General features: G+C 50.3%; 4 protein-coding genes across 4 annotated transcripts; 2 read left to right on the plus strand and 2 right to left on the minus strand.

The window, feature by feature from the left end:
* Positions 1–1,168: 1,168 nt before the first annotated feature.
* On the minus strand, positions 1,169–5,166 carry LOC120898790 (probable glutamate receptor). The gene is made up of 6 exons (XM_040305134.1): positions 4,585–5,166; positions 4,345–4,514; positions 3,123–3,965; positions 2,744–3,037; positions 2,376–2,669; positions 1,169–2,035 (listed from the first exon to the last, which is right to left on the minus strand). Exons 1-6 carry the CDS (start codon positions 4,751–4,753, stop codon positions 1,805–1,807), a joined length of 2,001 nt encoding a protein of 666 aa, XP_040161068.1. The 5' UTR covers positions 4,754–5,166; the 3' UTR covers positions 1,169–1,804.
* A 374-nt stretch (positions 5,167–5,540) lies between these two features.
* LOC120898794 (general odorant-binding protein 19d-like) lies at positions 5,541–6,267 on the plus strand. The gene is made up of 2 exons (XM_040305138.1): positions 5,541–5,660; positions 5,737–6,267. Exons 1-2 carry the CDS (start codon positions 5,595–5,597, stop codon positions 6,118–6,120), a joined length of 450 nt encoding a protein of 149 aa, XP_040161072.1. The 5' UTR covers positions 5,541–5,594; the 3' UTR covers positions 6,121–6,267.
* A 16-nt stretch (positions 6,268–6,283) lies between these two features.
* LOC120898789 (atypical kinase COQ8B, mitochondrial) lies at positions 6,284–8,806 on the minus strand. The gene is made up of 3 exons (XM_040305133.1): positions 7,078–8,806; positions 6,820–7,012; positions 6,284–6,736 (listed from the first exon to the last, which is right to left on the minus strand). The coding sequence occupies exons 1-3, from the start codon at positions 8,613–8,615 to the stop codon at positions 6,377–6,379; spliced, it is 2,091 nt and encodes a 696-aa protein (XP_040161067.1). The 5' UTR covers positions 8,616–8,806; the 3' UTR covers positions 6,284–6,376.
* Positions 8,807–15,093: 6,287 nt separating this feature from the next.
* On the plus strand, positions 15,094–17,995 carry LOC120898792 (extensin-like). Its single transcript, XM_040305136.1, has 2 exons — positions 15,094–15,347; positions 15,972–17,995. Exons 1-2 carry the CDS (start codon positions 15,345–15,347, stop codon positions 17,475–17,477), a joined length of 1,509 nt encoding a protein of 502 aa, XP_040161070.1. The 5' UTR covers positions 15,094–15,344; the 3' UTR covers positions 17,478–17,995.
* The last annotated feature ends 542 nt before the right edge of the window (positions 17,996–18,537 follow it).

The following is an 18,537-nucleotide window of genomic DNA, read 5'->3' on the forward strand; positions in this document are numbered from 1 at the left end:
TGTTCCAGCTTCTAGCCATTATTCTCTTTTCTCTTCCCCTTTCTAGTCCCCCCGTTTTGGTCCGTTCCATTGACTGAGTTTTTCCAGCGAGCCAACGGTAATGAATAAAAAATGAACACACAAGGACCTCATCCGGACCTGCTTGCGAAAGGGACAAGAAGAGGGAACTGAATTTTACATACAAATAAGAGCAAGAGAGTGACAAAAGGGGACAAAGAAGAAACATGGGGTCCCAAAAAACGGACTAAAACGGCACGGGAACGCAGGCAAACGGAACGGATTTTGTGAGTGAGTGTGTGCGTGTGTGTCTGTGTTTGTGTGAGGTCCTTTATATAGTACTACATCCGGTCGGGTGTTTTTGCGGGTGCTCTATGCAAGGAAAGCAGGACACTATGACGTCATTATGTGTAGTCCCCGCAGCTCTAGCCATTGTAGTGCGTGTATCGGTCATTCCTCTGGCCGACGGCCGTCTGCCTGAGTACCCGACGAGGCAAGCAAAAGACATAAAAAAGGCCGTCATTAGCATTGGGCTTCTTAGCGGGCCTCCTGTAGTAATGGGAGCAAACTTTGACCTCAGCACGTGTGCGAATGGTTCAGCCTTGGCAAGCCTAGCGCTGGTTGGAATTCACCTCCGTAGACGTCTCTGCACCGAAACGTTAGCAATCGTTGACATATGTCCTGCGAAGCATTTGTTTCATGTTGGCCCACGCGTCGCTTGTGCCGTAGCAGGTGCAGTGAAGCGTATCGAGCGAAAGGTGGCACAGTGTGTGCAGCATTACGGGAAGGGCTGGATGTTCCCTTTTGCAATTGATCGACGTGCCAGATGATGGGTAACTATTGAGCAACTGCGTCATCATTGCTGGAACAACGGTTACACTGTTACAGCATTAAACCGATGTAGATGGGATATTTATGGGGTTGTCGTTGGTTTTAACAATTTTTGTGTTTCTATTCACTAACCTTGCAACATATCCTGTCATTTGGTTTATTATAGAAAGGTGCCTTACTTGTGTATTCATACTTTATCAATTAAAGCGATTATTTTCTAAGCCTAAACAGATTGTTGAGGTTGAACTTTGAATCAAATTCCCATAACAGATGCATTGATATTACTCCACAAAACGGATCTAAATTGGTAGCCTAATGTTCGGAAGAATTAAGCCCCCGTCGCCATTGAATTTTCAGAGCCACTTTATCTAAACCTATTTTTTATTGCTTTCTCCCACCTTTAACGAAACGTCCCATCATCATCAGCCACCTTCAGAGCGGACAATAATTGACACCACCAATAAATGTCTGCATCTACGGCACTTCACACGTACTTTGTCCCTTGTCGTCGTTACAAACAAATGCTGTTTTACCCCCTTGGGGTGGAAAGTGTTTTATTTCTCTCCCGACGGGCCACCCCACAGCAAACCGAACCTTGCAAGAGGGACCCTCCGCTCAAAGGTTTAACAACAAACTGCTCTCGAACAAAACTGCAGGTGTTGCATGGGAAATTCGTGTGTTCGTCCTTGCACGCAATCTAGATGCGCTTATCTACTGCGCTGCGACCCACGCCATACGCAATCCACGATCAGTACGGCAGCCGCACAGCTTGGGGTGTGTGATTGCGAGTCATCGTACGTACGTGAGGGAGGAATAGTTTCTGGGTTGTTTTTCCCTTTTTTTGTGAGGGGAGAAATTATTTGCTTTCATTTCATCCCCTCATAACGAAAGGGGACACTGTACGCAGAAACGACGTTGCCTGCTACCTGCTGGAGGGTGTCCTTCGTTGACGGTACGACTGCATGAGGGGTTTTGTCTAAGGCGTATCACTCCTCCAGGCCCTGCCTGTTCCATCATTGGTAGCGGTTAATCTGTGCCACAGTAGCTCGAGCAGTAGGCACACCGTCCCGAGGCCAAGTCCCACGGCGAGCAAAAAGAACGCTCCGACCAGGTGCGACGGTTGCAGCGGTATCGGGCCCGGGTTGCCGAAATGACGCGACGTCGAGATGGCGTGCTGGACCTTATTATCGGCAAACTTGGTCACCACCTTTCCGGATGCAAAACGGGAGAAGATGAATTAGTGTTTGAAGAGTGGTGTGCTTTGAGAAGGTCTCCCGCGAAGGAATGGGGCCCACGGGAAGTTTGTCGTCCATGTTCGAAGGGTGAACTCGGCCGCCTCGTGAATGGGGGTTGACCTATCGTCTGTGGCTGTCAGTATACATGCGCATTCGGGAGCGATGGTGACAGCAGCTGTCCCTGTCCAGCACGACGATAAAGGCCTACTTGACCACACACCAAGTAACACCTCCTCCCAGCCATTGATGGTTGTGTATGTGTCGTAAGCCCCACCGGGTACATAAGAACCTCTCCGACCCATGGCTGCTTACCTCCAGTTCCCAGTAGCGTTGAATTCCGCTCTGGAAAATGCGCAACGTCAGCTCGTCCAGCTCGTCCATCAGCGGCCAGGTTTTGGTGGCCATCGCCACACAGTTCTCCCAGTAGATGTCCTCCAGCATGATCTCGAAGTTGCTGGACACCACGTCGGTGATGTAGTCCCCGACGGCATAGTGTCCGTACGGCAGCCGCTCGATGCTGTACGCCAGGTTGCGCTGCTTCGCGTGCTCGTGCAGCACATCCTTCGGGTAGGTGACAAAGCTCTCCAGCAGCTTCACTATCGTGGGCTGTTGGGTGCGGGGTGTGGAAAGTGTGTCGAGAATCAACCTCGGTGGAATTAATGCCTAATCAGGAGACTGACCTGCGTTGCGAGCTGGATGGAAAAGATCCACGCGTCGTGTGTCGAGCCCCAGCGTAGATTGCGATCCGCCAGATCCTGCACGGTGTCGATGGATTTCTCAAACCGTGGCACCGTCATCACACTGGCCAGCCCACCACTGTACGCGTTGCCGATCATGAGGCCGACGAACAGGATCGACCCGATCAGAATCATCTGCGAGCAGTAGGGATTGCGGGTGGTGCGTATTAACACGGACTGCAGTATGAAGATGGAGATGATCGCCATTATGGACTCGCAGGCGTCTACTCGATGTACCTATTGGAGGTGGCAGAGGAGCAAGCGTGTGAGAGAGGATGAAGCGGATCAGTTGTGACTTCAAAACATCGCACACATATCGTACCTTGTTGGGGTTGAACTTTTGCGCCACGAAGCTGACCACCATCTCGCACACGGTGGACACCGCGATGGTTCCCAGTACGGCTAGCCACATCTCGGTCGAGAAGGGTAACAGTGCTGTCATCCAGGAGGATAGGGGCAGCGGTTTCGGTGCGATACAGGTAACGCCCGTACGGGAGATCGGCTTGGAGAGGGCAAGATACAGCGACTCATGATACCAGGAGTACAGTGCACCGACTCCAATGTCAGCCCTGCGTTCGACCACAGCCCCAATAATGCCATCACCAGTACGGTTGTCGAAGATTTGGCCCCACTCGCCCGCCTCGTCTAGCGAGATCTCCAGGCTGCAGTTCAGCTTGGCGCAAAACTCAACAAACAACCGTGCCTCCGTTCCGTCGATGAAGAGCGTCCGGTTGTGTTGATAGAAGGCGTTTGCATCGTTGGAATCGTCCACCGCACTCCACAGCGTGTACGGTTCGTAGTTAAAGATGGCCAACCGTACGTAGCGACCCCACAGGTTGGTGCGCTTGTTCGGGAACAGCTCGACGGTAAGGTGCAATACGCCCGGCACGGATGTGTCGTGACTTGCCAAAGGTATCCACTCGTCGTACCCGAAACTAGTCGTCAGAAGATCGACACGCTTTCCATCCGGCTGGGGGTGTACTAACAGCCAATCCATCACGTCACGAAACGCACCATGCTCGAAAACGGTTCGTCGCCACTGCACGTCTGCGTCATCGGTTAGGATGATGACACGCTTGTGCGGGTAGCGAACGGTGGCACGATCATGCACTAAGCGAAACGCATCCAAAAACTCGATCGCTGTCGATTGGGCCACAATGAAGGTCTGCAGAGGAGCGATAGAGGAGAGAGGGGTAGAGTCAATTGCAATGTCCGGTTGGTGCATGTGAACTTATCCAGAGTGTGTCATTAGCCCCGGATCGGATTATTACAATTCCGTGTGCGAGATGGTATCGGCTCTCGAGGCTTATCACGGAAATACGAATGTCAGGGCCAATGAATCATGCTCCTTGTGCACGCGAATGAATAGACGAAACACAGAGCTAATGCTGTGGTCTTGAAAACAAACAAACCAATTTGAACTATTACTGTTACTCTTCTTGGATAGGATGCTTGATCATTTGATCTCGTCCGAAAGAAGATTCTCAGCTGGTACATAGCAAAGATCAACACTTCTCAAGCTTATTCTAGCTTCATACTCTTACTTGGCATCCATTTTCGATAGCGTCCAGCAGCACGTCGAGCTCGTCGTTGCGGGAAAGCGCAACTACCATCACCGGATGAGGGAACTGTTCGGTAGCGGCCGTCCAATGGCCGGAGCTGCCTGTGCGCACCACGATACAGGTGCAGAAAAAGCTTACCAAATGCTGTAGAACTACAAGATGAGACTCCATTAAGGGTATCGCTCCTCCTGCGCATTGTACCGTTAAAAACAAGGAACTTACAGATCCATTTCAACAGCCGATTCAATTCAAAGTGAAACAGCTCGCCTTGCGTCAGCTCCGAAAGCTCCACACTGTAGTTCATAGTTTTTTTTTGGGAGGTTTTTCCACAAAACTTGCCCGTACTTCTGGTTGACCGCTTTTTTGATTTCCACTTGTGCGGTATCTGCATTTATACCATTGCTACTTAAGGTAGCCACATTAAATATACATCACCGAGGGCTCATGTTGGTTCGCACTGTTGGTCCGACTCTGTTTATAGGCAAACAGCTTCAATTGAAATTCCCGCTTTAAAATTATCAAACTACCTCAGCGCTTGGCTCCAATCAGCATTATCGGCAAACAATTTCAACGGCAACAGTTGTTAAACTGTTGACTCAATTACAAATTTCTCAATTACGGATGATTGCAATCCAAACTACATGGTTTGGAAGATAGTACGCGCTAGCTTTCCCTCAAGATAGTGATACACTTCATGTATCGATTTGACTTGCCCCTACACTCGATGCTAATACGATGCTAGCTACTGTTGACCTGAGAGCATGAAGAAATGCCGTCTGTTCCAGCCCGTAATCGACTCGTAATGTACACCTGTCCCGATATCGCACATGCAAAGCAACCGCCACCGAGTCGCTTTATCGTTTCCAATCTTTCGTTTCCAACAGGCGTACTAAACACGTGGACCCTCCGCCGGTGGTCGCCGCGTGTGTCTGTATGGTAGGAAGTCAGCGTGGCGCGCGTCATCGTGGCCGTTCGGATAATTCGTTCGGAAATCGGACACGCCAGATACGCGGGGTAATGTTTATAATTAACTGATGCGTGAATTGTCGCTATAAGAAGAGTAGAGCGGGGGAAAAACAGGGGCAAGCACACATGCAAGCATCCACCGCAGCAGCCAAGCCAAAACAGCGACACCGAAGATTGAATCTTTGCGCTTCCCATGTATAAAAGAATCCCACCGAACGCTGGCCGATGAATAGTTTGTGCTTGTGACTCTAAGAGTAAAGTGTACGATGAAGCTATCCAGCGCGGTCCTGTACTTTGCCCTGCTTGCCACGGCAATGGTCTGTCGGGTGCAGGTAAGTGAAGCGTTCTCCGTCTCCCCCGAATTACCGAAGAGCGTTCCCAGTCTCACAATTTCGTTGCCGACTGTAGGCGGGCAGTGCGGAGGAGCTCGAGCAGGCGAAGGAAATGTTGCGCGGTTTGGCGGCGGAGTGCAAAACGAAGGAGGGCGCCACCGACGAGGATGTGGAGGGTTTCGTCAACGATAAGATGCCCGAGTCGCGCACGCAGAAATGTTTGGCCGGCTGCATGCAGGAACAGTTCGGCGTCTCGAACGGGAAAGCGTTCCAGGAGGACGGTTTCATCGAGATCGCCAAGATGCTGATGAAGGGCGACGAGACCAAGATTGAGCTGGCGAAGGAGATTGCGGCCGACTGTAAGGCGGTGGCGAACGACGACCGGTGCGAGCTGGCGGTGGACATTATGAACTGCTTGAAGGAGTCGGCCGAAAAGCACGGCATTGAGCTGAAACACTGAGCGAGGAAGGGGTTGCAGTGTGTTGCAACACAATTCACCAGCACGAAAACGAACAACGAACAAAAAAAGCGACCGACAACAACAAGTGCGAACTTTAGTAGCATTACCCACCGAAGAATAAATAAGAAAGGGATACGATGACTGTGAGGAGAGCGTTTTTTGCTTGATTAAACCAGAACATTGTTGCGTACTGTGTTAATCGGATCGTTTAGTCAGGTTGCTTTATTGCCCGGCAACAGCCTTGTACTGGATGGTTTTAGTCAAACTTGTAATTCTGCATCACCTCGTTAAAGATAGGCTTACAGTCGATCTTGGCGTTGAGCCGCGCGCACAGCAAAAACACACCGGAAAGCTTCCGGTGCAGCGAGTAGATCTCTTCCGGCGGCGGGCAGAGCCGATGCGCAATCATTACCGGCACCAGCGCGGCAATCTTCTTCGTCGTGCTCTGCCGACCGAACTCGAACTCGCCCGGCACGCTGAACACTTCGCCGAGGATGAGCACGGCGTCGACATGGGCCTTCTCCATGGCGGGCGTTTCGTAGCCGGTCAGGAAGCCCATCTTGCGCGACAGCTCCAGTATCTGCTGGCGGTCGTTTTTCGTCGCCGCAATAATGACCTACAGAAGGCGAACGAACGAACGAACGGGTTTGGGGTTAAGAGAAACATTGCTGTGAGCGGTGCTTCTGTGTGCCTACTTACCCTTAAGTAATCGTCCATGAATGCCTTCTGGTAGAAGCGTGTGGCGCCGAAATCGATCAGCATCACCTGCTTCGTCGACGCGTCGTACAGGAAGTTGGACCAGTTCGGGTCCGTTTGCATGCACCGGAAGGTGAACAGCTCATTTAGGCAGAGCTTCATCACGCAGTACGCAATGTGATCACGATGTTCTTGGCTGGGAGGAAAACGGAAGACCCATTAATCGTAAACCTGTGTAAGTTTTCCCTTTTACAAACTTACCTCATGTCGAAGCACCGATCCATCGGTACGCCCGGTACAAGCTCCGTCGTCAGTACATTCTTCGACGTCAGCTCCTTTACCACGCGCGGCACCCGGTACTCCGGCATGTGGCGTATCATTTCCGCGAACCGCTCCGTGTACTCGGCTTCGCGCGTATAATCCACCTCCCAGGCCAGCTCGCGCTTGGCCACCGCGACCACGTTGTCGATGAACACGCCGGCCGGAAACACGTCCCACACCTTCAGCATCGAGACGAGATTGTCGATGTCGCTTTCGATGCTTTTCGCCACCCCCGGATACTGGATCTTGATGGCCACCTCCATGCCACCGTCCTTCAGTACGCCCCGATGCACCTGGCCGATCGAGGCGGCCGCAAACGGTTTCTGGTCGAAGCTCTGCAGCTTGGAGCGCCAATCGGGGCCGAGCTCGCTGACGAGCTGCCGCTCCACCTGCCAGTCCGGCATGTAATCGGCCGCCTGCCGGACACGCTCGAACGCTTTCACCAGCTGCGGTGATACGATGTTCGAATCCTGAATGCTCAGAATCTGGCCCAGCTTCAGGGCGGCGCCCCGCACCTTGCACAGCGTGTCGACGATGCGTTCCGCGTTGGTCGGACTGAACAGGGCCTGCTTCACGTCCAGCGTTCCGCCAATACCGAGGGCACCCTTTGCTAGCTCGTTCACCGTGCCCAGACCGAGTCCGGCAAACAGGCCACCGAACGAGGCGAGTCGTGCGACACGCGACGAAGGGACTTTGCGCTGCTTGGCCACCGTGCTGAGCTGAGGTAGTTCGATCGGTTGTGCTGGATTTACCGGCGGTACGGCGGGCGGTGGTACCGTCGCCGACGGGTTCTTATCGTAGGAGGAAACAAAATGCAACATCTTCTCTATCTGCTGCTCGTCGCGCGTAAAAGCTTTCGTTTCACGAGCCGGCTCTTTGAGGCGGGCTGCCGGCTCCGGAGGTAGAATGGTTTGTGATGGTGCTGCTGTGTGTGATTCTGCTGCCACGGCAAGGCTTTCTTTGGCAACGATCGGTTCCACATGCTTTGTGGTGGATCGTTTCCCGTTGTCTAAGCCTAGCTTTATCTCGCGAGTTTTGCTGTGCTCGGACAGTATCGATTCCAGCTCCTTCAGGGTAATCTTGGAAATGTCCAGGCTGGCTATATCTCCCGAGGGTTCCGACCCGGGCGGGGCAACTGTTCCAGCGGACGGAATGCGCTGGTTCAGAAATGCATCCGGCGAAAGTGGGCCCACTTTCGGTATCGCTGCTGCGGTCAGCTGCCGGAGGCCTTCCGCCACAACCGCCGTCCGTTCGATCGTTTCGCGTAGCTTGCCACCAACCTTTTCCAGCTCCTGGGTCGGATTGTTCAGCACCTGCTTGACCGACTGTTCGCCGGTCGCTAGCTGCTGCTCCAGCACCTCCCGTACGCTCGAATTGGCCCACAGATGTTTGGCGTACTCGGATTGGGATTTGCCAACGGCATCGGCCACTATCTTGAGCCCCCGCAGAATACCGACGGCGTCTTGTGCGCGGGACATTGTGTATGTGAGGGTGAGGGTAAGATAAGAAGCACTTTTAGACTAGTATAAGTTACACCAACTTTTGCACTTAACAAAACTTAATTGTGGTAAAGATTCGATAAAACAGCGCTCGATGGTCTCTTATTTCACAACATGATACTGATGATTAGATAATAAACATGCTCTCCGGTTGGAGCAAAAAAAAACACAAAGATGCTTCGAGAACTGTCAAATCTGGCGACCGTAAACATTGCCCAAGTAGCAGCCAGAGTGAGCAGAAATACTGATTTATTTGTATTCCTACCAATTTTTGATATGCCTACCGATTCACAGATCACCACCCTAAAACTACCGATTATTCATTCATCGTTCCGAAAATCACAGGTTTTCTCATAATGCTGATTGAAAAGTCATAAAACCATTCCCCAAATTCAACACTGACAACATGGGCCCGTGTCTGTACTTCATGAGATGCGATGAAATTGGACGTACCGGTAATACAAATTGAAATTTCTACCGAAAACTACCGATACAATTTTGTCGCTCCTACCGAAAACCGCCGAAAAAATCTGGCCACACTGGTAGCAGCGCGCTAGCGCGGATCGGACAGGTTTGTAGCGCTAGTAGCGGGAGCTAGCGGAACTACAGCTTTTTAAACGTTGCTGTCGGTAGACGGTTTGCGAAATGGTATTGATCACGTGTTTGATGCTACTTCTATTTTTATTAGTTTTGATGATTGAACAATTAAACTCTTAACTATCGTAGTGAAAGTATCACATAATAAACATCCTACTACATGTGGTGAAATATATATTCGAGCTAATGATATTCAAAGTGTATCAATTTCTAGACCAACAATTGCGTATTTAAATTTACAAAATGACACAATATCTTCCAACAAAAAAAATCCTCTCTGCTCCAAAACCAATCCAAATCAAATCAATGTAACAGATGGGCGCACAACTATTAAATTGCTTCCCATATGATCTTGACGTAGCGTATAAATTGGGTCACGCGATGATATAGGTGGCGAATGCATGGATTAAATAATTTCGCCAAACAGACGAATTCGCCTTCTCTCCCCCCAAAAATGGCGAGCGAAACTAATCAATTTTCACGGGTACATATAGGCATTGGAAATGAAGGCTGGATATGCTTGCGCACGTGTTGCATGCGTATTCCCTGTGCGCGCATTCAGCAGGGCAAGATGAAAGTGTCCAGAGCCTTTCACGTTACGTCACGCGTGTGCGCTTGCAAGAGGTGGATGGCAGGAGTCCTAACGCCCAGCTTGGAGGTGGATTGAATAAACTAACAAAAAATCAATGGCTGTTTTCTTAGCTACGTGCGTTGCCATCACCCGAATCGTTCCGATTGATCGCGGCTCATCGCTTTACGACGCACAATAATCACTAACACGCCGTATTTTGGAGCCACTTTTCTCCACCTAGCTCCGTCAATCCAATACTTTCTCTGTCGCGCATCGGGCCCGCATTTTCCGACGCGTCTCCATTGATGCGCAACCTCCTAGGAAATGGGATGGGTTGCAGTTGTGTTAACTGCACTGGAGTCGAGGCGTTTCTTGTAACTGTTTGAAATCGGATTGCTGCATTTGAAAGCGTTGGTGAGCGAATGGTGTTATCGCTGTCTGAAAAGAATGGAGCGCAGGACATGCTTCTAACAATCCAAAATCCAAAAATCCTTCAGAATGGATAAACATGTTTGAAGCAATGGATGGTGCACGCACCCAGAAATGGGAGTGTCTGCCATTCTTATCCGCCGGACCTTGGCGTAATCAGACAATTCGTAGTGATGGAGCATGAGTTAATCTGCTGCTGCTGTGGTGGCCAGTGGGGTCATGATGAGCTGCTTTTTTATGGTTTCCCTCAACCCCATGAAAACCCATATATTCTGGGTGGGACAATGTCAACCCACCGCCCACCGGATAACCTTGAGAGGGGTTTGCGGTGCCTGGGTAAATGCCGATGGCCCATGAGTGGGTTTATGGGCTGCCCCTGTTGTTCTTGTTTGTTTGCAAATTAGATATCGCTCGGTGGTTCCGTTTTCTCAACGTTTGTATCGCTGGGCATGGAGTGGACTAGTTTATTAACGCCTCGGGTGCCATTTAGTTCGAGCGAACAGCTTGTACTTGGCGTGATTGACCAGTGTAACCAAATTTTCCAGGACAGGATGTTAGTTTGAATTATTTAGTTGTTTTATTTTCATGCATAAGTCAGACACTGCATAATTTTAGTAAAGATGTTAAGATCCAATGTAAAACCCAATCAAAATGTATTTGAATATTGTTTTTAGAAGCCAGGAGGAATAAATTTGAAGTATCAAAAAATATTTGTGTGAAATGTGGTGTAAAATCCTAGAGCAGTTTTAAATTGCAGCCAGTTGAAGTGACCTTCTCCCTTGTTTACCCCAACATGTGCCTATTGTTTTAGTAGACGCGTCAAAACTGTCGTAACAACGCATTGCTATTATGCTTACCCAGATCGGACGGGGATGATAAATCATCCTTCTTTCTTTTTTTGTTCGTACACTTTCTGCTGTCCCACGTGCGGCTGGACCAATGCGTGAATCGGTTACAAGTTATGCTTGTTTGGTTTTGGAAACGGGAGCCACCTGAACCTCACGTAGAGATGAATGAATGCAAAGAGGACAGGATTTAAAACAACACAAAACACACGCACAGAAATATGCTAGTTTTGTAATCCATTTCGCTTTAGGATCTATTTGTCAAAAAGAAAAAGGGAACGGACGAAAGTTGTTGCACAGAAGATGGGCAATGGTTCGGGGTTGCCATCGGTTTGTTCTTTGCTGTTGGTTCGAAGCAAGATTGCCTAACTATAAATCATAACAAAAGATGGATGTGAGGAATTGCTTCAATGTTGTATGCAAAAAGTGACAGAGCGTTTTCAATTATAACGAGAGCAAAAGAGGAGATCAACGAGCAAGTGTTCAGCTGCAATACATTGTCCCACTATTCATTATTCGCATATGCTGTTGTACAAATGGCACAAACACTAGAAACAAAAGAAACATTCATTCTTTTACCGACGTTAGACCGGTGTCATTGATCAATCTCCTCGATCTCTGTCTCCCCCTCTCGCTGGCTGTTGAGCGAAGGAAGAAAGAAACGATCCGCATGACGGTGATGCATAATAGTGAAACGGCCCATTCCACGCTTCGACCCATTTCACTTTGAGTGACCACCAGTTTGCCGCAATTATTACGCAACCGCTCCAATTGACTGATTGCAGCGCGTTGCATACCGCAAAGGGAATGCTGGGGCGATGCTTTCCCGAGATGATCTGGGTGCACCCGTTTTCGGAGCGGAGCTGGTCGCCCAGCAGGCCACAGACCAGGTGACCAGCCGGTGCTTTCATTAATCTCTATTAAAACACTGCCGTTTTACCCTTCTTTTTTCGTTATTGTTGTTTTATGCGCTGTGAGCGAAAGTAGCTGGAGGCGATTCTTTTGCTTCCTTGATCGTGCGATAGATCGGGCGAGCAGTGAAGGAGCGCGCCGAGAACGCTCTGCCCCCTGCCAAGCGTTTCCGTGTTTTTGGGGGGGCGGTAGCAGGCAGAAGGAACTGCAGCGAAACATTGTTGTTAACCTGCCACACAAGGCAGTTGTTTGTTGCACAACGTTTGATCTTGATGATGACGATCATGACGGGCATCACCACTGCTGCTTCACATTCTAACATTCACCGATCACCGGTCTCTTTCTCCGTCTCGTCGTCTCCTCAACACTACTCTCCTTCCCCTGCTGAAGACGTGTGACGGAGGGTGGTGATGGAGAGAATGATTGATCTGCGATCGAACCGGCGGTAATTGGTGAACTGGGGGTCATTTCGACTTCTCGGTTCTTTGCGATTTTTTTGGCTCGAGAGCTCGAGTTTTCGTTCGCCGCGCAACCGCGGTGAAGGTGAACAGAGACCGGTGGGTTGAAAAGTTTTTCCTTTCTTCTTTTACCCTTCCGCCTTGTTGTTTCAGCTCAAAGGAAAAAAAAAACATACACACACTCACACACACACACACAAAATCAAACGATCGCACCCTGAACGCATTGCCAAGATCTTCCCCAAAGAGCATCACGAGCATTTTCACTACCGGAACCGGAGTGCGAGAGTTTCCTTCGCTAATAGGGTACGAGGTGATTTCATCGCAACCATTTGTACAACCATTTTGTCCACCTAAACCGTCCGGCGATCGCACATGATCGCGATGATCGCGATGATGGTGAATGATGATCGGCGGGGCAATTGGTTTGGACCGTATGGTTTTTTGGGTTTTTAATGTTGGAGCCTTTCGACGCCGAGGGAGGGTATGTTTTGGGTGTCTCGATTGAGCTTAAGCAGCTCGTTAGCCCGGGCCTGTGGCACACTTCCGCCGCTGGTGGAAATTGGCTGCAAGGAAAATGGCTGTTGCAAAATTCATAGTTCCCCCCCCCCCACACTGCCAATTGGCAGGGAGATCTTGATCAGTAAAATGTCCATCACTTGGTTGAGCGTTCGTTCATGAATTGTTTGACATGTGTTGTTGTGTTTCGCTGGCCATTAAGAGGCAAGCAATCCTAGCAAGATTGATCGCTTTTGTTTACGTGTATGTGTGTGTGTGTGTTGAAAGCAAAGATCTGGTGGAGTGAGCTGTTTCATTATTTACGATCAGAGTTTCATGTTGCCTAATAAGTGTTATTGATTAGCAATGCTGCTTTTTTGTCATCTTTTTAAACGTGTCCTGGTAGTACACTTATGCCATTAATGAAAACTGTTTTATCTGACACGATTTACATAAGTTCTGCTTAATATCCTGGTCACGGCACCAAATGTTTTATTTGAAATTTTTGTCCTTTCATCTATTTCGCTCTTCCAATTTGATATCAAAATACTTATTTGGAACACAAATAATCATAAAATGAAATTGTTTAACTATTACGTAGCATCGTTTAACTCCAATTCTTGAATAAACTTCTCCATTTCATTCGTCAAAAGCGGTTCAGCAACGGTGAACCATTAAAACTTGCACGCAAAACGATCAACGAATTCATAATTCAAATGATCGAAGCAAAAGACAACATCGAAACAGTACAAAAAAAAACCCCGAAAAAAACAACAACCACAACCCTCCTGGTCCGGGAAAACGTGCACAGATTTTTACACACGCGACGATCGAGCCCATATCAGTGGCACGTTGGCAGTTCATATTTTACCATTCCCGGTACCATGCTCACTTATTGCCAGCCAGAGCAGCCCCCAAGAGGTTTATGTCTCACCTCGTTTTGCGCTTTCTTCTGCGTTGCGTTTGCTTTCCTTCCCGCCTGCAATTGCGTACCCGGGCCCGGGTAAATAGCGACATAAATCAGCGATTGATTGGAGCAATCGAGAGCGGGGGGCGGTTTATCGTACTCATCCGTCCGTGGATGCGCTTTTCCCTTCGCTTTGTGGAGGAGTGCGTTGGATGTCGAAGGAAAAAAAAAGGTTCGAGCCCTGTGCGTTCGACCCCAGCACCAGAGGGTTTCAAAGGTTTCACTTTTTTCATCCGTACTGCTTTTTTGATTTTCTTGTCGTAAACATTCGCGTTGGCATAGATTCGCCATAGGAAGATCTTCCTTGTTTGTGGTGCTCGGGAAGATACGAATCTGCAAAAACGACGACATCACAATAAAGCCCACTCGGACGATCTTTAATTAGAACAAATTGTGGGAACTCGCGTCAAAGCGACGAACCATGACGCCTGTTTTTAGGGGAATCTACGTAGTAAACAATACTACTTGCGATCATGTAATCTTCTGTGAGTGGGCTAGAAGTGTGATTTGACGAGCACAGCACGATCAGGCTGGAACCTTCTCTTCTTCGCGTCTGTTAAGCATTCAGGCATTAAGTAAGACCCCACAAAGCACTTTCTCCAGCAGAGCATTGGCACGTGGCCGGAAATGCAATTACAAGTGTTGTTCTTTTTCCTTAACCCTAGCAGTTTTCCCCCGACATGTCCAACCTGTGACGTCCAGTGTAATTGAGGCCCGATATCAGAATGGAAGTGGCCTAAGGAATCAGCTCGGGGAATCTCGATCACGTGCTACACATTCCGCCGTTGTGGTTATGCGGTTGGGCGGAGTGAGGCACAAAAGGGCTTAGATAAGGTGCAAACGCTTCAGTCGATTCCAGTGTCCCTTTCAATCTCGCTTTTGTCCCTACCGGTGGACAGTGTGTCCTCCCCATTCCCACCCTTAACCCATTCACCTGTTCCCCTCCCAACACCCCCTTTCAAATGTGCTCTGTTGGGTGGACGCTGTTTTGAAGATCATCGGTGCCCCGCAGAATCGCCAACCGCGACCGTCCGACGCCAAATACAATAGGCGCGAGCGGGGGAGGGGGAGAAAAAAGAGACACGACACACGATCACAATGAGCGTGTTTGGACGGTTGGGAGGTGGTATATAAGCAGGTGAATTTCGGTAGCCTTTGAAGCATTCCTTTGCGGTCGGTGATTGAAAGCAGATCGGTCATCGCGAGCGAGCAGCAGGCGACGAACCTTTCACATTTACCAGCCAAACAAAAACAAAAAAAAACCCACGTGTGATAAGGAGTGTGTTGGGAGGAGGAGATAAGAAGCGTTTGTGCGTGTGTGTGTGTGTCGTGTTAAATGTGTGATTGTTTTACCGTGATAGAAAGTGCAATTTGGGCAAAGTTTTAAGCCTCCCGGAGAGCGGTGTTTGAAGCGGCGCGTAACGCGATAAAATGGTTAGTGAGGCTGCAATTAAAGCGGAATGGGATTATCGATTGAAAGTTTGTGCGTGTATGATCATGTGTGTCTGTGTGTGCGGGAGAAGAGCGCACTGAACCGAAAGAAGGAAGTGATTCATTAGAGTGAAATTGTCACAACAAGACAGTCCTCCCTCGCGTGCCCCTGCTCGATCGCGTGTCCAACGAGTGAAACCGAAAACGAACGTGTACATGAGGATGGTTGCGATTGGAACATTTGAAATTCGATCCTGATATGTTTTGTGGTGTTTAATTTGGCTTTTTTTTAGATTTTAATTTTCGTAACATTAACCATAATTAATCAGATTCGTTTGTTCAACTTTCCTCGAAATGTCCATGAAGCACAGTCGTTAGAAATTGTCTCAAGTTAGAGATGAGCTAGACACTCATTAACCTTGCCGTAGTGTCATTCAATCAGCTCGCTTAGGCCATCATTTCAAGAGCTAAGGACATAAACCCGTCCCCGACTGACAAGCGACGAACCTTGCTTTTCTCTCGATGCTGTCTTTATGTCGCCCCCCTTTAATTACCATAACAATAACGCACCCGAACTTGCACCAGTTTTCAAAATAAAACGTGTTTCCCATCCACTCCCATTTCCAGGCCGTTAAACTGGTAGCCTCGCTGCTGCTGCTGCTCGCGGTAGCCGTCCTTGCCAGCAAAGATGTTAGCGGCAAACCGGTCGATGGTGTGGCCAGCACGCCCAGCAAGCCGCCGCCGTCTCCAGAGCTCCACCCATCCGGCCCATCCAAGTCGCCGACCACCGTAACGAAGAAAGCATCCTCGCACGGTAAGCGCGAGGTGGCCAGCGCCTACGGACTGCCGCACTACCAGCCGTCCCACCATCGCTACTCGTTCGCTGGCCATGCGCAGCCGCTCGGCGAGTTTTACGCACCCCCGGCCACCAGCCACGGCTCGTACAGCTACAGCATCCCGCAGCATTCGCCCTTCCCGCCCATGCACGGTTCGTTCGGTGGCCACAAGCTTTACCTCGGTCCGGCGCCATCCCTCACCTCCAGCTACAAGTACACGCCGGCCTCTTCGCACGCGTTCTTCGCACCGGCGGTCGGGCAGGGCCACCAGTTCACCGGTGGGTTCGGCGGTCCCGAGCCGACCCACTTCAAGTACGGCAGCAGCTTCGGCTCGAAGGAGCTATCCGATCTGCTGAAACAGCTGCACTCGGTGGGGCCGCTCACGATCAAGGCCATCCCGGCGAGTTACGCGTACGGATCACCGTTCCCCGAGCATGACGCTGGCCACCCTAGCCCCTCGGTCGTGCTCGATAGCAGCGCTTTCCATCTGAAACCGATGCCACTGAAGTTTCACCCGGAGGTGGCCAGCTTCGCCCATGGCGTGAGCCTTCCGCAAGCGGCCGCCCTCACGGCACCGGCCGGTCCAACGTCGACGTCTTCCACGTACGGCCACTTGGCACACTCGCTCGGGCACGAACCGTCGTACGCGAGCGGTGTGAAGGGGCTGCGCCATTACTCCAGCACCCCGAACGTCCCCGCCAACGATCTGTACTCGGGCAACAAGTACATCTCCACGCTGAATCTACACCAGCCCACGACGGCCACGATGGTGTCGCCCCTGCACACCTCCGTCCACTCTACGGTCGGAGGCGGCGGTAGCGGCAGTGCGCACCAGAAGCCCTTCAAACCGTCCACCTACCTTGGCTCGACGCACGAAACCATATCGGCGCCCTCCACCTCGCACACCGGCGCTTATCTGGCGCCCTCGCTGCAGTACCTGCCCCCGGTCAGCAAAGGGGCACCGTTCCCGCCCAAGCTCAGCTACGACTCGCCGGCCAAGCATGGCTATCTGCCACCAGCTCCCCCGTCCACCAACGCGTACCTTCCCCCGCCACCAAAACCGGCCCACGGATATCTGCCACCCGTGCCGAGCTCGAACTACCTTCCACTCTCTGCTTCTTCTGCACCGTCCGGATCGCACGAAGACACCGGCCGGAAGCCGTCAGGACAGCAGCAGCACCATCATCACATCCACCACGGCAGCGAACAGTCGAGCGAAAGTCTCGAGTACAGTGGAGCGACCGCCGCCGTCCCTACGCCAACGGCCGTGACAGCGTCGCACCACTGGAAGCACTAGTCGGCCTCAGCGTCCAAGTCAGTCCTGCACCAGCTGCAATGCGTCCAGGTTTCTGTACAGCATTTCCTCATCCGTTTTTTCCGACACCATTCCACTGCAGCGTGTTGTAAATGACCAAATGGCGCAAAGAAACGCAGCTAAACAACGGGGAGGAGGATGGGGAAAATGTAGCGATCAACGAACGGTAACGATCGCATATACATATCAAAAGCCTTAAACAGATCGTTGGTGTGATGTGAAGGAGGAGGTTCGTTTGCAACTGTTGCGAACGAACGGCTGATGAATGCGCCACTGCAGCACGGAGAGGGCGCTGCAAATTCGAGATCGAGATTGTTAGATTGTAACGATAACTTATAACTGTTAAATATATTTAAAGAAGATGCGATGCGTCGCCACCATCAGTCTGCGCAGTGCAGTGCCACTCGCCCGCGTCACGCCGTGGACCACGGGCATTAGTGGCCAGCACTTGCAGCGACCTGGGAGCGACTTAAGTGAAATAAAACGTGACTAAAACCATACGCCTTTTTTGTTTCTTCACTTATATTAACGAGATGCGTTACTTTGCTTGCTTAGCGCGAACGAAAGTGACACCCGCGTGTGGTGCGTAAGCCCCCCTTCAGCGCGCTCGCGCAATGTAGATTGGTTCATCCGAACGGCATCCAACTGGGGGGAGTGGTAGAGTGGAGTGGATTAGTTTCAATCAATTTGTTCAGCATGATCCGGTAACACTGGATGGATGAATGTGGAGCTAATTTTTACGCTAATTAAACACTAATCGACACCGTTCGTTTGAGACAGAGGGATTGATCAATGGAAGATTGTTCAATGATTACCAAACACAAGGGGGAGTGTGTAGCAGTGAAATTTACTGCCGTGAGGGTGTATTTGTGGGGAGATTTCAAGAGCTCGACTGCAAAGCCTGAGGGTCAAAAGGAACTGCGAACCAACCAGTGGACTGGAAAAAAAGAGAAAATACCATTCCATTGAGAGGTTAGAAAGTGAACACCTCAGAATCAAATATTCATGAACGACTTTTCCTTTATTTTCCAACAAAGTGCAG

The sequence above is a fragment of the Anopheles arabiensis genome, chromosome 2, assembly GCF_016920715.1.
Source record: "Anopheles arabiensis isolate DONGOLA chromosome 2, AaraD3, whole genome shotgun sequence".
Taxonomy (NCBI): domain Eukaryota; kingdom Metazoa; phylum Arthropoda; class Insecta; order Diptera; family Culicidae; genus Anopheles; species Anopheles arabiensis.